Source organism: Erpetoichthys calabaricus, chromosome 4, assembly GCF_900747795.2.
Source record: "Erpetoichthys calabaricus chromosome 4, fErpCal1.3, whole genome shotgun sequence".
NCBI classification, from domain to species: Eukaryota; Metazoa; Chordata; class Cladistia; order Polypteriformes; family Polypteridae; genus Erpetoichthys; species Erpetoichthys calabaricus.
In genome coordinates this window covers 131652990-131672820 of record NC_041397.2, presented here as the reverse complement: position 1 = coordinate 131672820, position 19831 = coordinate 131652990, and the positions used below count along the sequence as shown (strand labels likewise).

The following is a 19831-nucleotide window of genomic DNA, read 5'->3' as shown; positions in this document are numbered from 1 at the left end:
TGGTGTGGGATTCTTCCAATTGAGCAAGATAAGTCTACAAGCTAATAGTGCAGTAAAGGCAATTACAGTTTGTTTGTCCTTCTCCACTTTAACCCCATCTGGAAGTTCACTAAACACAGCTGTTAGTGGATTAGGAGTGATTGTGACACCAAGGCTGTCTGGTATGCATTCAAAGATTTTTATCCAGTGGAGCTGGAACTTGATTGCAGCATTCACAGGTTGAATCTTGCCCTGGAAACATTTTGGACAAATTTAAATTAGATAAATGCGTTTGAGAAAAGATTTTAAGTTGAATGATTGAATGCTTTGTGCATATGCAACTGTGGCTGCCTTCCACTCCTTTTCTGAAGTATTAAGTGACAGATACTTTCCTCAAAGTATCCCTGGGATCTTTGAAAGGATGGGACTTTAAAGTATTTTTGTAAATTGCAGAGATGCTCTCTGAGTCTTCAAAACTGACTAATATTTCTTCTGTAATAGAAATAGGTGGGAAGTGAGGAAAATTGGGCAAGTTCTGTTTAGCAAAGTGTCTAGCTTGAAAGTAGTGAAAGAATTTTGTTGATGAGAAGTAAAATTTGAAGGGTAATTATTCATAGAAGGTTTCTGAGTGTTTTAATCCTGTACTTTTACCAAACATTGAATACTGTATATGTTTGAGAGGGTGGAAAAAGGTGGTTGTCATGTAGAGGTGCAACAGATAAAAGCTTTTCTGTCTTTTAGTGCTTCCCACATTGGTTCCATATTCTGAGAGAATTACGCGCAATTGGATTATTAGTGTATTGATGATAATTTGTATTTACTGGGGCACAGAGCAGGGAATATAAATAAGTACTGAAAAGTTTTATTTCTATTGCAGACCAGGCTTGTGTATGTTCATTGACTTGTGTTGATGTCCGGGTCTTTATAGCTTGTATATTTGCCTCCCAGTAATAAAATTGAAAGTTACGTATTACCGTGCTCCCTTCTGCTTTAGGTCATTGTAGAGTCACCCTTTGGATACATGGATGTTTCGAATTCCAAATAAATAAGGTTATGATTGAATCTAATTCCTTAAAAATTATTTGTTAATGTATATGGGGATGCTTTGAAATAGTTTGGGAAGGATGGTCATCTTAACAATGTTGATTCTCCCTGTTAATGTAAGTTGGAGGATAGAGCATCTATTCACATCTTAATTTTTTCCTGGAGACAGCAACATTTTGTTGAAAAACAGCTTTATATTTACTTGTGATATTTAAGCATAGATATTTAAACTAATCTGCGAAGATAAGTCCAAAGTTGTGTGCTAGAGAATTCACTGGAAAAATCACACTTTTATTCAAACTGATTTTAAATCTTTTGAATTCAAAAATCTTAAATCTGAAAATCTGCTTGAGCTTTTAGGACTGCTGGCATGGAATTTTGTGGGTCAGATATACAGTATACAGCACTATATCATCAGCATATATTGATATTTTCTGTTCAAATCCTTCTCTGAAAATCCACTTTATCTCTGATGCATTTTAAAAGTATACAGCCACTGGTTCAATAGTGACTGCAAAGAGCAAAGTTGGCAAGGGGCATCATTATCGAGTACCATGTTATAGTTTGAAGTAGTCTGAAATAATGTTGTTAACACAAACTGAGACTTTTGGTCTAGTATAAAGTAGTCTCATCCATGCACATATGTTTAGTACAAACCCAAATGTATGCAATGTAGTGAATAGGTAGTCTCATTCAAATATATTAAAAGCTTTTCTGCATTTAAAGATAATAATATCTCTGGGGTGTTATATTAAACAAACATCGAAGGTTAGAAGTTAAGTGTCTGTCTTTGATAAATCCTGTTTGGTCTTGTGATGTTACAGAAGGAAGCACTTTCTCAATCCTTCTAGCTAGAACTTTGGAAAGTATCTTAACATCATTATTCAGAAGTGAGATTGGCCTGTATGATGCACATTGTAGTAAGTCCTTTCTTAGGAAAGATGGTAATTAATGCTTGGCCAAAAGTTTTGAGGTAGAATTGTGTTGTCTTTAGTTTCTATAACTGTTGCTAATAATAGTGGAGCTAAATCATTTGAATTTTTTTTGTAATATTGCACTGAGTAGCCATCAGGGCCAGCTGGTTTCCCACTTTGAAATGAGTTTGTAGCATCTAGTAATTCTGAAAGTGCCAGATGTTTATCCAGTTCTATAGCACTAAGAGTATCTAGCTGTGATATCTGTAATGAATCAAAAAACTCATTAGATCATGTCTTATCTTCTTTAAACCAAGTAGAATATAAGGACAAATGTGTAAGTTATATTTTTATGGTCAATAATTTTACCTCCATCTGTGTTGGCAATTGTTGTTATGGCATTGCAGACATCCTGCTTGTGGATTTATTGGGCTAAGATCTTATTGCCCTTCTCTCCATAGTCATAATAATGATGTTGTGATTTAAAGATCAGCTGTTCAATTTCGTTAGAAGTCAAGAAATTCTGATTGCAAAACTTGTCTTTTGCATTAAAGTGCCTTATTTGGAGACCTATTCGCTGATTAACTCAGATGCCTTCTTGTTTTCCTTTTTTTGTGAGAAAGATATGAAATAATTGTCCTCTTAAAATTGCCTCCAGAGTTTCCCAGAGTATACATGCTGAGAGCTCTGAGGATCCATTTTTCTCAAGAAAATAATCAATTTGCTTGAATATGAATTCTGTACAGTTCTCATCAGCTAATGACAGGGAGTTAAAATGCCAGCTAGGAGATGAGTGTGTATGATGCAGTAATTTAACCTCCATGATCAGAGGGGGGCGGCACGGTGGCGCATTGGGTAGCACTGCTGCCTCACAGTTGGGAGACCTGGGGACCTGGGTTCACTTCCCGGGTCCTCCCTGCGTGGAGTTTGCATGTTCTCCCCGTGTCTGCGTGGGTTTCCTCCGGGCGCTCCGGTTTCCTCCCACAGTCCAAAGACATGCAGGTTAGGTGGATTGGTGATTCTAAATTGGCCCTAGTGTGTGCTTGGTGTGTGGGTGTGTTTGTGTGTGTCCTGCGGTGGGTTGGCACCCTGCCTGGGATTGGTTCCTGCCTTGTGCCCTGTGTTGGCTGGGATTGGCTCCAGCAGACCCCATGACCCTGTGTTCGGATTCAGCGGGTTGGAAACTGGATGGATGGATGGATGATCAGAGGGGCATGGTCAGAGATAACAATAACATTGTATTTACAAGATTTGATAGTGGGCAAAAAATTATTCTCCTTGAGAAACTAATCAATTCTTGAGTAAAAATGATGCACAGATTAGAAGAAGGAATATGCTGTTAGGTTAGGATTTAAAAATCTCCATGGGTCTGATAAGTTGTGATCCATTATAAACTGTGTAATTATCTTTGCAGTATAAGATGTTATCAGCACTGTAGCTGAGGCTCTATCCAGGTCTGGATTTAAAACACAAACAAAGTCTTCAGCCATTATCATTTTGTGAGTGTTCACATCAGGGATGGATGAAAAACATTTTGGAACAAATCTCTATCATTCACGTTAGACGAATAAAAATCTCTTTTTTATTAGATAAATTACCAGTCACCATGACATATCACCCTTCAGAATCATCTATTGTATTTGACACTACAAATGGAATAGTTCTGATTCCCACACCCCTAGTTTTCTTTGTATAGCTGAAGTGAAAAATTTGGCCAGACCACTTTCTTTGCAACCAAAACTGGTCTAGCTTAATAAGTGAGTCTCCTATAAAAATACTGTCTTCGCATTTAGACCTGTTAAGTGAGACAGTACTTTCTTTCTCTTAATTCATGATTGAGACCTTTGACATTCCAGGTCACAAAGTTCACTGCTTGGTCATAAAAACATTGCTTCTGAACTTTTGTTGACATTTTGTAGTCTTAAGTTAAGGTGGTACATTTTAACATATGATAGCTTTGATCTATATTTCATATTAGTGTCAGGTGTTATGGCTGTGGAACCTATTGCTATTTTGGCACTTATTGGGGCATATTATTATACCCCTCCACCCCCTCGCCATTTTGCCTCTGCAAGTGAGGCAAACCACACTTCGTGAAGTCCTGGTCCTCTGATATGCAAAGAGACAGAGCATGCCTAGAGCAAAACAAACTCCCCCAGCAGTGGTATAGAGAAGGTTATGATCTTAAACAGTCCCAATATAATAAACCAAGGGTATGATGTTAAAAAAAAAACTGTAAATAGCTGGTTACTTTGTGGTAGTCAAAATGTAGATGTACAGTACTAACTGAAGCTTACATACAAAAAAAATATATACATATGTACATATAATTAGCCAAAATGTAGCCATAAGTAGCCAAAATGTACATATCTTCTTATATAATTTGCTACCATGGTTGTTCGTTTGTCTGTCCAGGATTTTAAATCACCTGTAGCTCGCAAACCGTTTGAACTATTGACCTGAAATTTGGTACACATATACTATGTGATGTCTACTATCCGCTTTCAGGGTGATGATTGACCTCCAAGGTTATTCCTCTTTTTATTTTTATTTTATTTTATTGTAGAATCAACTCTCAGCAGCCCCTGTGGCACATGCATATGGGTGCCGTTCTCATCCCTACCACCTTCGCCATCACTTTCTCTACCTCTTTATATCGTAAATCGTTCTTAAGTCTTCAATCTGCCTCATGTGCCAGCTTAAGTGAAAAATTAAGAAAAACGTACTAAGTAATTGCAACACAAACACTGACTTAATCTGTTTTAATGCGAAAAGATGCAGAAGAAAGAAGAGAAGAAGCGGGCTGCCAGAGTGGAGAAAAGAAGAGCTGCTCAGGAAGCTGCAAGCACATCAGACTCTGAGCAAACTAATGCTAAACGTACAGAGAAAGAGGATGAAAACTAGGAATGCTCAAGTCAAGTGCATTCACTGCATGTTATCATGCAGTGCACCATTACTGGTATACCATATTATCCAATTTACTATCTATCATGAAATTATAGTATTCTAGTTATTAATGAAAGGGATATCAATATAATTATTGAAGCTTAAAAAAAAGAGGAGCGGAAAAGGATGGACTGATAAGGGCTGTTCGGTCCCTGTACGATCGGTGCCAGAGCTTGGTCCGCATTGCCGGCAGTAAGTCGAACCCGTTTCCAGTGAGAGTTGGACTCCGCCAGGGCTGCCCTTTGTCACCGATTCTGTTCATAACTTTTATGGACAGAATTTCTAGGCGCAGCCAGGGCGTTGAGGGGGTCCGGTTTGGTGGGCTCAGGATTGGGTCACTGCTTTTTGCAGATGATGTTGTCCTGTTTGCTTCATCAGGCCGTGATCTTCAGCTCTCTCTGGATCGGTTCGCAGCCGAGTGTGAAGCGGCTGGGATGAGAATCAGCACCTCCAAATCCGAGACCATGGTCCTCAGCCGGAAAAGGGTGGAGTACCCTCTCAGGGTTGGTAGCGAGATCCTGCCCCAAGTGGAGGAGTTCAAGTATCTCGGGGTCTTGTTCACGAGTGAGGGAAGAATGGAGCGTGAGATCAACAGGCGGATCGGTGCGGCATCCGCAGTAATGCGGGCGCTGCATCGGTCTGTCGTGGTGAAAAAGGAGCTGAGCCGCAAGGCAAAGCTCTCAATTTACCAGTCAATCTATGTTCCTACACTCACCTATGGTCATGAACTATGGGTAGTGACCGAAAGAACGAGATCGCGAATACAAGCGGCTGAAATGAGTTTCCTCCACAGGGTGTCTGGGCTCTCCCTTAAAGATAGGGTGAGAAGCTCAGTCATCCGGGAGGGGCTCAGAGTAGAGCCGCTGCTCCTCCGCATCGAGAGGAGTCAGATGAGGTGGCTCGGGCATATGATCAGGATGCCTCCTGGACGCCTCCCTGGTGAGGTGTTCCGGGCACATCTAACCGGGAGGAGGCCCCAGGGAAGACCCAGGACACGCTGGAGGCACTATGTCTCTCGACTGGCCTGGGAACGCCTTGGGATTCTCCCGGAAGAGCTAGAAGAAGTGGCCGGGGAGAGGGAAGTCTGGGCATCTCTGCTCAAGCTGCTGCCCCCGCAACCCGACCTCGGATAAGCGGGAGACAATGGATGGATGGATGGAAAAGGATGGCTGAAAAGGAAATTAAATATAATATATAGTTAGAGCAAATGTCACATTACAAATAGTCAAGGTTGCAAGCTTCAAGCAGAATCTTCTTTGCCTTTCCAGAACACAATGTGACTCATGATCGTGTATTTCAAAAGAATGTCAAGATCTTTATTCTTCTCATCTTCAATAACCACTTTCAGTTTTGCAGGGTACAAGAGGCTGTATCTAATTTCACCTCTATGTAGGTTCTGTTTAATGCTGTAGAATGTGGCATGTTTAGCAGCTGTTGCAGGGGAGAAATATGGGAAAATATGAATGTGGTTATTTTTAAATAATCTTCTCTTTCAATCTGGGAAGAGACAGCAAGTTTTCTTTGGCCTATAGTTTGTCGAAACAGACAATTGGGCATTTTGGTTTAGTGGGATTCAATCCACATATACAGTAGGCTTCCGAGAGCTTGGTGTTCAATTTGAAGTCCTCTCCAGTTATTTTAGAGAATAGTTCAGTTATGAATTTCACTGGTTTGGACTTTGACATTTTTCAGGGAAAGCTTCGATTCTGATGTTGCTCCTTCTATATCAATCTTTCAGTGCAGCCAGTTAGTCAATGAGCACTTTGCATTCTGATTTTGCAGCCAGTGCCTTATTGCCACCTTGTTTTGCAGGATTTTCTTCTCTGTTAAGTAAAATTTAATTATGCTAAAATTGATCACTTTAATTAGGGAAATGGTATTTGTTTCTAATATAAGTGGTTGTTTTATTATCATCAATGGGATATCTAGTGCAATCTTTTCATTATTTTATACAATTTGTCACCATCGCAAGCATTTCACTCACAAACGTCCAACAGTGTAAAATGATATAAGGTTTTGTGCTCTCTTTTTATCTTTTAGCATCAAAATAACTGTTGTGCTCTACTCTTAAGGTTTATTTATTTTTTAATCACTCTTCTTAAAACCAAGAAGAGGATATGGTGGTACTGAAAAAGTGAATGTGGAAGCTGTGGAATTTTTTCTTAATTGAGTTGCTATGTACGCTAATAACACATCCTCTTTTTAAAATTACAATGTACTTTTGTTTTTAATAATCAGTGTTAAGCTTTTCATTGGGAAAGTACATATATACAGTCACTTGTTTATTATTTGTTTTTTTTACCCAATATTTCAGTGAAGTAGTAAGTCTTCCTCCTGGATCCATCAATATAGTCACTAATAAACCATCTTAATAAGTTTCTGGTTATATCATGCTGAAGCCTATCATGGCAGCATCTGTCACAAAGCAGAGTTTGAGCTTTAATTAGCTTTAAACTCATCCTTTTGACATCATAAACTAGGAGATTCTTGAAAAAGAGTGGAAAATTCCCTTTTGAATTAAAAAGACTCCCCTTTCCTCATTCACCAACCCTGTAAGCTTGCTCATAAAAATCTGTCATATATTTTAATCCATGTGAACTCATTTACCTTTGAGCCAAAAATCCAAGGCTGAATTTAAAACTGATTGACTGAAGGTGAATGACAGCCCTAGAACAACAATTCCCATGTTGTGCCAGAAACAACAGAAACCCCATCGATATCAGAGCCACCTGACAGGACACCTGTCTATTGTGTGTCTCACCTGCACTGCTGGGTAATACTGAAATAAAAATGGAATCCGGAGAAGGACTAGGGTTTTATTGAAAGGCAAAGGTTCAAGTTCAAGTTCAAGTAGGCTTTATTGTCACTTCAACCATATACAGTTAGTACACAGTGAAACGAAACAACGTTCCTCCAGGACCAAGGTGCTACATGCAACATAAATTTACAACATAAATTAACAGAAAAACTAAACTAGCTAACTAAGAGGCCTAGTTAGCTGGCTAGCAGAGACAAGACAGATTGACCTAACATAAATTACCTAACATGAATTACCTAACATGAATTACAACATAAATCAACAAAAAACTAACTAACTATCTAAGGTGGCGCAGTGGTAGTGCTGCTGCTTTGCAGTAAGGAGACTGTGGAAGATTGTGGGTTCGCTTCCCAGTTCCTCCCTGTGTGGATAGCGCTTTGAGTACTGAGAAAAGCGCTATATAAATGTAATGAATTATTATTAAGGAAGACTTTTTTAACCAGACAGCAGACAACAAAGTGCACGTGCAATGTGCAAACAAAAGCAACAAGTGACAGTGCGACAAAAACACAAACGTAACATAATAATATGGTGTTGTGGTGATGGGTTGAGGTAGTGGAGAAACAGTAAACATTCCTTAGTTTAGCAGCATAAAAAAATTAGGAAGTAAAGAAGTTAGTGCAAAAAGTAGTCCAGTAATGGATATTGTGCAAAAAAGAAAGCATTTACAGGTTGGTGTGTACGATAGTTTGGTAGTGTAGGTCAGTGTGTTTGCGCTTGTGTTGATTAGTCAGTCCAATCTCAATGTTTTGAGGTAGTTGAGTTAAGCTAAGTGATAATGTTTGTGTGTGTGTGTGTGTGCGTGCGTGTGTGTGTGTTTATCAGTCCAGTCCCTTTTTGTTGAGGAGACGGATGGCTTGTGGAAAAAAACTGTTGCACAGTCTGGATGAGTGTGCCCGAATGCTTCGGTACCTTTTTCCAGATGGCAGGAGGGTGAAGTGTGTGTGAGAGGGGTGTGTCCGATCAGCCACAATGCTGGTGGCTTTGCGGATGCAGCGTGTGGTGTAGATGTCTTCAATAGAGGGGAGAGAGACCCCGATGATCTTCTCTGCTGTCCTCACTATCCGCTGTAGGGTCTTGCGGTCCGATATGGCACAATTCCCAAACCAGACAGTGATGCAGCCGCTCAGGATGCTCTCGATAGTTCCTCTATAGAAGGTGGTCAGGATCGGTGGTGGGAGCTGGGCCTTTCTCAGTCTTCTCAGAAAGAAGAGATGCTGTTGGGCTTTCTTGTGTAGGGAGCTGGTGTTGAGGGACCAGCTGAGGTCCTTCTCCAGGTGGACACCCAGGAATTTGGTGCTGTCGACGATCTCCACAGAGGAGCCGTTGATGCTCAGCGGAGAATGGTCAATTCCCAGAAAGAAAATACTCTAGTAAACAAACCCAGAATCAGGAAAATAAAACTGTAAATCAAAGAATGCAGTGGAGGAGTCAACAATCAAAATAGTTTAATGTAACCAGAACTAAAATGTAACATAAACATCATAGTCAATTAACAAAAGAATTAATTGCCAAAAAATTTGTCTTGCTGAGCCAGACATAACATACATATCTAGAGACAACCATGAATGAATCTTGCTTAAATCTGGGTGGGAACAATTAGACAGCTCGCTGAGTATCACATTTCTATAGCAATTCAATTCCTCACAAAAGCAGTGCTAAAAGTCGGGGTGGTGATTTTAAACTACAAAGATCAAAGGTGCTGTAGTTAACCTGGTCTAACAAAGAACAAGCTTTGGTTTATGATGAACTGTCAAAGGTCAAAATGTCTTCTAAAAACACCCTGTTAGTGATATAAATGTGTATCACGGGTAGAGGGAGCTCTTTGCACATTTTAAAAATAATCATAACCTGTTGCAATGGAAAAACCTTTCAGCAACCTCACATTACACATTGGTATTTAAAGACATCAATGGCAAAGTGGCAAATGTGAATGTTTTGTTGTCACAGATGCTATGTGTGCTCTCTGTTGTTGAGCGTTACGACAATAGTGTAGGAGTCGATGTGAGTTTGAAAGAACTGGCAGCTAAGCTTAAGAAAATATGAACTGATAAACTTACATTTAAAGTAAATGGTGTGTCACACCCATCAAAAAGGACTAATGCTAAGACAGCTGATAACAAAGAACCACAGGAGATGCAGATTTTGGTACTCAAAAAACCTGAATCAACAAATCTAACAAATGACACCAGTAAAGCATGACAAGGCTGCACGATACCCACTTTCTGACCTCAGATCTAAATGAGTAACTAAAATAAGTTATTCATTTATACTGTTTCATGAGAAATGCAAACATGCCATGCCCTGCCAGGTTGAAGGTGCAGCGTTTTATCAGATATGTATAGATATGTAGACTGCAATGCTGATCTAAACTCTATTTGCTGTTGTTATGACATGTAGTGATGCAATAGTCAAAATCACATAAAGATATCGTAGCAGACAGAAGTACTTCTCAAACGTGGAGTCAAGTAGCTGCTGTGATCTACATGTGTGTGTGTGTGTGTGTGTGTCTGTCTGTCTCCTCTGCCCCAGCACTCATTACAAAGTACAAGTTAGTCTTTAAGCTTCAGTTACCTTGTGCAACTGACCTCCTGAACAGATTACAGCAATTTCAGCTTTTCATTTTCTCTCAGCATCAAAATCTTTCTTTTTGCTCTCCAGTGGTGTAAAATGCATGGACTGGACAAATTTGGGGCAAGCTTTGAGGAAGACACCCCATGGATGTAGCCTTTGCAGCGGCAGATTCAGAATCACATCTTGGCCAAAAAACAGATTGAAACATTAATGAGAACATCACTTTGTTGTATCCACAAACTTTAATAAACCAGGAAGTTTATTATATTGATCTTTACACCCTTTAACCTGGTGATGTCATGCACCATACACTTCTGGTTGACCTTGTCTAGAAATCAACCAGACCCAACAAATTGGTGAGATCAATATCACAAACAAAAAGGCACTGCCACAACATGTATTTACTTATAATCTTTATTTAAAACATCCATCCATCCCGCTATATCCTAACACAGGGTCATGGGGGTCTGCTAGAGCCAATACCAGCCAACACAGGGCGCCAGGCCAGAACAAACCCTGGGCAGGGTACCAGCCCACCGCAGGGCACACACACACACCAAGCACAATTTAGGATCACCAATGCACCTAACCTGCATGTCTTTGGACTGTGGGAGGAAACCCACGCAGACACGGGGAGAACATGCAAACTCCACTCAGGGAGGACCCGGGTAGCGAACCCAGGTCTCCTTACTGCGAGGCAGCAGAGCTACCACTGAGCCACTTTGCCATCCTATTTAAAACATATCTAAACAAAAAAAATGAGCCATTGTTTTCCTTGAACTTTCATGTCCTCAAAATGATGTTTTGTTTGTTTTTAAAAGCCAAGACACAGCTGCATAAAATTAAAATACAACTCAAAGCATGACAGGTAGTCAATAGAGCCAGTTTAGAGTTCCTAATTAACCTAATATGCATGTCTTTTGGGTAATTACTATAAAATTGAAGAAAAACATAAGCAAATATAGGGAAAACATGCAAACTCTATGTAGGCAGCACCAGGGCTGGGTTTGGAAACCAGAGCACTGGAGCTGTGATATAGCAGTGTCATCCTTTGAATCATTGGAAGACAGAGCTTCATTGGAAAGCTAGTGCTGTTAATGGCCCTCTGGAGGAGCAGGAATATTTTGGCACTTTGTCAAGAATTTGTACATAAACAAAATGGCCCCAGCTGGAGTTTTAGGTATTGTGAACAGGTAGAAAAGCTCATCCCTAAGGACTAATCTATAAGAGTTATTTGACCAGGAAGTGGAGCACTTGGGGACAAACAAAAGAATGATTGGAATAACAGGGCAATGTTCAAACCAGGAAGGAAAAAATAACAAACATCAAATGCCCAATATGCAATCCAAAATCAAAGTTTTAAAATAACAATTGCAATATATCCTAACTGCCTTAAATTCCTTTCTCTATATATCTAGTAGAATTTTATGAAGGTTTTAGAGGCCCAGTCCAGAATCTTGGACACTTGTGTCTCTGCGCCACTATATCAAACAGTTGCAGGATGAATGATGTCACAAGCCATGGACTTGAAATCTTGCAAAAATATCATGAATACAAAATAACACCAGTAAAACATCACGAAAGAAATAACAATAAATAATTTCAAAATCGTTCTGCAGATCTAAAAACCTATATAACAGGAGGTAATAAGGCAGAAACAGCCCTGGGTGGAACTGCAGGCAACAGCACAAAAATGGTCCCCCCTGAGGGTGCGGGTGAACTACTGACGTCAATTCAGGTACTCATTTTGAAGGCAGCAAAACTGGCCTGATCTCTCGCAAGGACAAATGAATGACAGGGTTACAAATGCAAAACATTCAGCGTGAGCATCAAAAGAAGATGTTAGTGGCTCGGCAAACGTACCCAGAACTGACGATTCATGCTTTTCATGAACAAGTTCCATCTAGAAACCTCATAACATTTTGGAAATACTGCTACCAAATTTGAAGAATGTGATATTAAGAAGATGTTTCTGATCTTCTAGCTCATGTAACTTACTCCACATGAAATAAAAGATCAGTGATTTTAAGGTAATCTTAAATCTTTTCCTCAGTGGTAATAGTGTATTTCTGGAGTGACACCTAAATATTACCTATATACAGTAGCTGTGAAGAAGAGATTATTCAGTGAGCAGAATGAACAGGTTCACCACAGGTTTAATACATTCACTCAGATAATGTGTTTTTACTCCTGCTGAGAGTTCTGGTGGCTTGCTGATCTGTTTGTTTTGTTTTTTGTTTTTTTTTCTCCTAAATTATATGGTTAAATTTTAATTTATATTCATTGTTATACTAATATGATGTATTTAATTTTAGTCTTTAAAGACTTTTTACTGATAGCAAAACTATTTCAACTAAACAATTCCATGTTCGGTAATCATGTACGAGAACATGTTACCATTTGTAAAACCTGACACTGAAGAGGTATGGACATGTGAAGAGGAAAGAATATGTGGGCAAGAGAGAGAATGGAAGTATATGGGAATAGAAAGAGAAAGAGGCCAAACAGAAGTAGATAGAAGAAGTAAAGGAAGGTCTAAAAGAAAAGGGCTTGACTGGCAAGTAGGCGCAGGACTGAGCTGTGTGAAGAAGGTTGATCAAACACATCAGTCCCAAATTGAAGTGGGAAAAGGTGAAGAGGAAAAAAAGAAGAAGAAAAAAAAGTTAACATTTGTAAAAACTCCATCCCTAAAGCAAATTCGGTATTAAATGTCGCGCCGTTACAATGTATGTGTTGTTATGTGTTTAGCCACAGCTGAGCAGTAACTTCTGTAAGACAGTGTAACATAACTAACTTTATATCATATAGCGGCATCTTAAACTGGTTTAGATCTAGAAATGTAACCTTTCACATCTTTTGTAATTCATTTAATTTAACTGCAACATTGCTACCTCATCCTAGAGCAATATATCCAACCATCCCTTGTTGAACTTTCTTAATCTTGTTCAGGGTCACAGTAGCCTGAGCCTGTCCAAAGACAGAAGCCAGTCTTAGATGAGGTGCCACACTAGTACAGGGCACTTGTTCATGAAGGGCCAATTTAGAAGCAGGTTCCACTGGCCTGGACAATGCATTTTCTCCAAGTAATTAAAATTTGCATCATTCTTGACCAGGGGTGGGTAATGTCGGTCCTGGAGAGCTGCAGTGGCTACGGGTTTTCATTCCAACCCAACTTAATTAGAAACCAATCCTTGCCAATCACCGACCTTATTTAATTTTATGGCTTGTTAATCTGTAATGTAAGATTCTTATATCGTAGATGTTTTACATTCCAAGGATATCATCCAAATGATTTGAAGCCTAAAACAGATAATTTTCAGTTTGTCACATTTTCTATTACATGTTTTATTAAATCAAACAGTGCATGATGAACACACACAGATTTAAATGAAAGCAAACTGGATGAAAAACTGCTGGCTGTTTTGTCATTTACATTTTATTGCTAATAAGGAGCCATTAAAACAATGACTGAATCTGTTTAAGATTGAAATAAGCAATCGAGAGTGGGGAAACTTAGCAAGTGAGACCACTAAAATGAAGCATCAAAATGTCACTTAAGCAATAAGAGTTTCATCAGCTATAATTGTTTTCTCATTAAGAAACTGGGTTGGAACAAAAACCTGTTGCCACTGCGGCTTCCAGGACCGACATTGCCCACCCCTGTTCTAGAACATAACTTCTGGGATGAGAACAACATTTGATAATGGTTGTTCCATAAGATAAAGTGAATAGCTTTCTGTAGGAAAGAATTTATTAATCTTTTAGCCAACGTTTGATCTGGCTAAATTTGAAGTTGGGCAAGAAAGATATTGCTTAACTCCAGGGTTTCACATTTCATTCATCAGATATTGCTTAATACAGAAGTTAATGGCAGGACTCCCAAACCAATGGTAGATGTTGGAGAAAATTATTTATAATCATAAAAAAAGCCTTGACAAAACATTTCTTTGCCACATATTCTATAAAATCATAAATAATAAAATTAATGCAGTTGTTATTACATTTATACAGTGTGTTTCTTTGTATTCATAAATATAAGGTGTCAGAATATTGTGCCTTTTTTATATATGTTAATTTTTCCCATTTGACTTGCTTGTTTGACTTGCACTGCTGTTCCATGCATCACTTGCAAAACAGTTATAAAAGTAACTTTTTTTTTTCTTTAAAGGCTGCCCATTTTGCGTTAACACACGATGAAAAGAAAGATCCAATTACAGGACTTGAGAAGAAAACACTCTATGGAAGACCAAACTGGGAGAATGAATTCAAAACCATTGGAAGCAACCATACAAAGTGAGTAAGAAATACAAACATGGTACTTGGTTAGTTTCAGTTTAGTTAAAATATTGAAAAAGACTGGCCTACATAATTACTAGAATTATTGGTTACACAGTAATTATACTGTTAAATTGCAGTTAGGCTGGTACATAATGGCAATTATACTGTATATTAGTGATGAAAATACTTTATGTACAATATGTTTCTTTTGTTCCTATAAAGAAGTTTAACATGCCTGGTTTAATTTTCTCTTTCGAAAGCTTGACACACACATATACACACCCACATGCACATATATATTGTTTAACTTAATTTTTTCTCTCATCAAACAGCACTCAATACCCCAAAATGACAAAACAAAAACAGAATTTTAGGACTTTATGCAAATGTATTAAATATAAAAAACTAAAATATCATATTGACACAAACATTCAGGTCTTTTGATGTGATACTCGAAATTTGGCTCAAACGCATCCCACTCTATTGCTTATCTTTGAGATGTTTCTACCCCTTGTCTGGGGCCCTGGGAACACTCAAAGCTTTAGAAATCGTTTTATAACCTTGTTGCCCTCTTTATTTCAATACATTAAAAATAAATACTGCACATACAAGTATGCCTTTATCTAAACAGTCTCTTTTGTTTCATCATTTTAACTGTAGTACCAAAGTCGGAGTGTTTCTTTGTGGTCCAGAAGCTTTGGCAAAGACTCTAAGCAAACAATGCAACAGTAGCTCTGATGCCAATCCACTGGGAGTGCAGTTCATCTTCAATAAGGAAAACTTCTAAGACTTATCCACTGAAGGAGCACCCAACAACAAATTAAGGACAAACATACATGCTGCATGAATATTGGAAGAAAAAAAGTGTTTCTTTCTGCATTTAGCTTTTTCGACATGATCGTGAAATGCAACTGTTTACTGAAGTCTAATAAAACAATATGTTATTAACTCTGTAAATTACAATGGCTTGGAGAGTTTCGTTAAATGAAAAGTATATTTTTTCCTTGCTTTCACCCATCTATCTGTTTTCAAACCAAGTTTACTTCAATTTGGAGTCACTGGTTAATGTTTATCCCAGCATCAGACACTGACTATGGAGTGGGTGAGAGTAGTGTGCATTGTTTAAACTTAATATTCTTTTATTCATTTTTGGCTGCTAAATACAAGATACTGGTTAAAATATTGCTGTATTTGTTGCTTATTAAATGCAATTTTTTTAGCTTGATTTAACAAGACAATTTCATTTTTGGCGTATTTTTGGCTTATTCTGAGCCAGTCAGCTATGGAAAACTTTGTAAGGTGTTATCATAACTTTTCAAATTGTATACATACAATGTTAAAGATATGTACTGTATATTAAAGTATTTCAAGTTGAACAGATTTTACAGGACCAGAGTTTGACACCCCTGCTTTATACCATGTAACGTTTATTAAACACCCTTTAAGTAAAGGTAGGTTGTACAGAAATAAGTTTGCCAGGTTCCTTAAATTCATTGTATGAAAAGTTCAGGTAGTTATCTTCTTGTCAAACTTTACCCCGGAAAACTGCCTGTGCATCTGGGATTTGGACTCATAAAGGGAGATGAGAGCACCTTAGGGTATGCCATAAAAATCTACAATATGTGAGTGTGTTCACCAGCTGTCTTCTAGGTCCATGACATGATATATTACTGAGACAAAATGTTAAGATCAACTGCACTGCTTTGAATGCAAATTATTTTCAGCTTATACAGTATACAGTAATTACACACATTGACAGTTCAAAACCTTGTAGCCTACCCAAGAGTAACAGCATAAGTCTTAAAAAAGGCATGTCAAAAATCAAAATATAAAAATCATGAGAGGTATCCATGGGCAAGACAACATTAGAACATACCAAAATTGTGACATAAACAAGCCATTCAGCTCAACAAGAGCGTCCATCTTAGTCACCTAATTTCTCTAAAATAACATCAGCTTGGAATTTGAAGGTCCCTATGAAGTCTTGTTCTCTACCACACTACTTGGTAATTTATTACATGCATCTATGGTTCTTTGAGAGAAGAAAAAAGTTCCTAATGTTTGTACAAAATCAGTCTTTAACAAGTTTCAAACTAAACACAATAAAATTGTATTTTGTGAACTATTTTCTGCCTTGATTATTTCAGTTTTGGAAGGGGAGGCTGGTCCAATGCTATTGCCACAGTTAGATGCTTCAAAGGCAAGTCCTTTAGCACTCTAAACCCATGCAAGGTTATGAAGGCTAATTAAATGCATTGCTGTTCATGTTCTGAAATGCCTCTATCTAATAAAGAGTCCATAATCTGTTTCAGGGATAGTGAATCTGTCTTTTAAAATTAGACTCTATTCATTATATTTTTGTAGTTTTAGATTTCTTTTTCCTGTTGGCTGTACTTTTTATCAGTATTATGTGCTGCTATTTTGTTTCTTGTCTTGATATGATTGTAGGAATTTTGCATCGATTTCTGCATAGACACAGCCATATTTGTTTTTATCAATTTTTTTATTTATCAAATACAATTTATACTAAAAAATACATTGCCAATCAGATTATTACATAACGAAAAACAAAACCCAGAATGTCACTCACCCACCACCCACCTGTAAATATAAAGGATAAATCTTATCAAGTCCAATCACCCACCAAACTCCTCAACTCCCATCTTAGTCCTCACAGGTGGCGCAGTGGTAGTGCTGCTGCTTTGCAGTAAGGAGACTGTGGAAGATTGTGGGTTCACTTCCCGGTTCCTCCCTGTGTGGATAGCGCTTTGAGTACTGAGAAAAGCGCTATATAAATGTAATGAATTATTATTATTATTATTATTATCTTCCCTGTCCCTCCCCAAAAGCCTTTAACCCCTTATTTTCCAAAAGACATACCATAGAAAGAGAAAGATAAAGCCAGTCAAAGACATGTCAGGTCACAACACGTAAAGAAAAGTAATATAAACAGTCTAACAAAAAAGATGTTTGCACTGTAAATTATAGAGGCTTGCAGAGTTTCTTCAGATGAAATGTATATTTTCCCCTGTTTTCACTTGGTTTTCAAACCAAGTTTAATTCATTTCAGGGTTGCAGGGTAAAATTTATCCCAACATCAGATACAAAGCAGGAACTAACCTTGAAGTGGTAGACTCTGAAGTAGAGGTAGATCCATACAAACACATACCTGTATCTATACATACATACACACAAATATACACATATACAGTATGTAGAAACTCACACACATATGTACCTACATCTCTATATATGTAAAATCCAACATCTATCTGTCTGTATGTCTGTCCGCTTTTTACGAGAGAACTACTTAACGGATTTAGATCGGGTTTTTTTTTATATAATTTGCTTGAACATTCTGGTTGATTTTGTGACTTCAGAATGATAGTTCATTTGCAGGAGTAATTTATTTGTGCTTATCCGAGACAGAGGCTGCAGGTCGAGGAGAGGGAGAAGCGTGATGTCAGGAGTGTGGAGTTGGACTGGGCCCCCCTCACTCACGTGTCGGTCGGTCTACGAGTCGGTCTACCTGTCGCCACGTTTTGGAGCATAAATTCCCTCCACTTAGCTAGCAATGCCTGTTTGTTTATCAATTTTTAAAGTTACAGTAGTCCTGTTTCACTACTACACGGGATATCAGGAGTGGGGAGCTGGGTGGGACCCTCCTCACTCACGTGACAGCCTCTGTTTGATTCGGCCTACCTTTCGCAATGTGTTGGAATGTACCTTGCCTCCACTTACCTAGCAATACCTGTTTGTTTATTAATTTTTAAAATGTATCCTGTTTCACTACTATGCGGGCGGAGCCACACGGAATAGCTAGTAAATAATAATTGTTTACATTTGTATAGCACTTTTCTCACTAATCAAAACACTACCACACAGGGAAGACCTGGGAAGCAAACCCATGATTCCCTTACTGCAAAGCAGCAGTGTTACCACTGCGCCACCTGTATGGGTTAAGCATAGACTAAAACTAAAGATTTCAAATCTGTCCTACTTCTTCTAATTCATGCACACTGATTGAAAACCTCAGGGATAGTGAGATATTAAAACTTTGAGTTTCTCTGAGCCATATCTGTTATGAATAGTTCAATAGTAAGGGGAAATTGTGGGTTCCAAAAACAGAATTAATTTTGAAATGGATTTTTTACAAATAAGAGCTCAAAATCCCCATGCTTAAATGACAAAAACCAAAAAACAAATGTCCCAAAACTAAGCTAAAGACCTAAATTAACAAAAACGCACCTAAAGTAACCAAAAGAAAACACAAATAACAAAAGAAACTTATCAAATGGGCTTAAAGATCAACAAAAAGGCTTAAAATCCCAAAATGTCATGATCAGGCTTTTGTTTCTGATTGCTATTTTTCTCCTAACTGTTCCTAAAAATTATTTACATATAGTTCCAGGGGGTTTTGAAAGTCAAGGGATCTATTGGTAATATTCATTTTTTGTTCTCATTTACTTTTTACTAGTATTAAATATGACTCACTTTCTTTTGTGGTGCTATTTTGTTATTGTTATGGCATACTTTTGTTGTTGGTTGCTATGTCTTGAGACTTGATAACCACAAGTTTGTAATATGTGATGTTATTACTGAGGCGGCATAAAGATCAGCTTCTTACACTTCCTTGTTGTCCAAGATTTGGACTCACAAAATGAATAACCTTTCTTATTGTTCATTTCTGAGTTATTGGTTGCAAGAACTTTTCTTCCCTCTGGCTACAAATTACATCTAGTCTTTTTTTGGCTCTGATTGTGTGTTCTTTTTTTGGCTTATAACTTATTGATCCGTCCTTTATCCACAGTTCTGGTGACATGTCCTGATCTTTGTTTATTTGGTAAAACTTTAGTTTAGGCACAGCAAAAATGCATCTATTACTCATTTCCTCTTATGTGACAAGACCTTAAGAAAGGTTTCTTTTGGTCTTCCTAACTCTTTTTAAACATCAGGAGATTGGTCATTCATCTCTGTGCAGTGTGACATATTGATATGATGGTAAAATTACTTGTTAATATAAAGGATTCACAGTTGTAATATCAAGAGAAATGTCCCTCGGTTAGGCCACCTCAGACCACTCCAAAGTGAAGTTTTGTTAGTAGGTGACATTGCAGAGATGAACAAATATGTTACTGCTGTTTTATGTTATTAACACCAAAAGAAGTGTTGGTTAAGGTCTTGTTACATAATAGTAAATGAGAAATAGATGCATTTTTGCAGTACTTAAACTAAAGTGTTAGTTTAAATTTTCCCGGTTACAACCCCTTACTGAATT

At 38.0% G+C, this 19831-nt stretch overlaps 1 protein-coding gene across 1 annotated transcript in view; it reads left to right on the top strand.

Moving 5' to 3' along the window:
• The window catches only part of LOC114650267 (cytochrome b-245 heavy chain), a 72889-nt gene extending 56960 nt beyond the window's left edge, over positions 1-15929 (top strand). Inside the window, exons 12-13 of the mRNA XM_028799796.2 lie at positions 14444-14568; positions 15214-15929. Of these exons, the coding sequence (XP_028655629.1) occupies positions 14444-14568; positions 15214-15340 (252 nt within the window). The 3' untranslated portion in view covers positions 15341-15929. The remainder of the gene's footprint in view (positions 1-14443; positions 14569-15213) is intronic.
• Positions 15930-19831: the final 3902 nt, after the last annotated feature.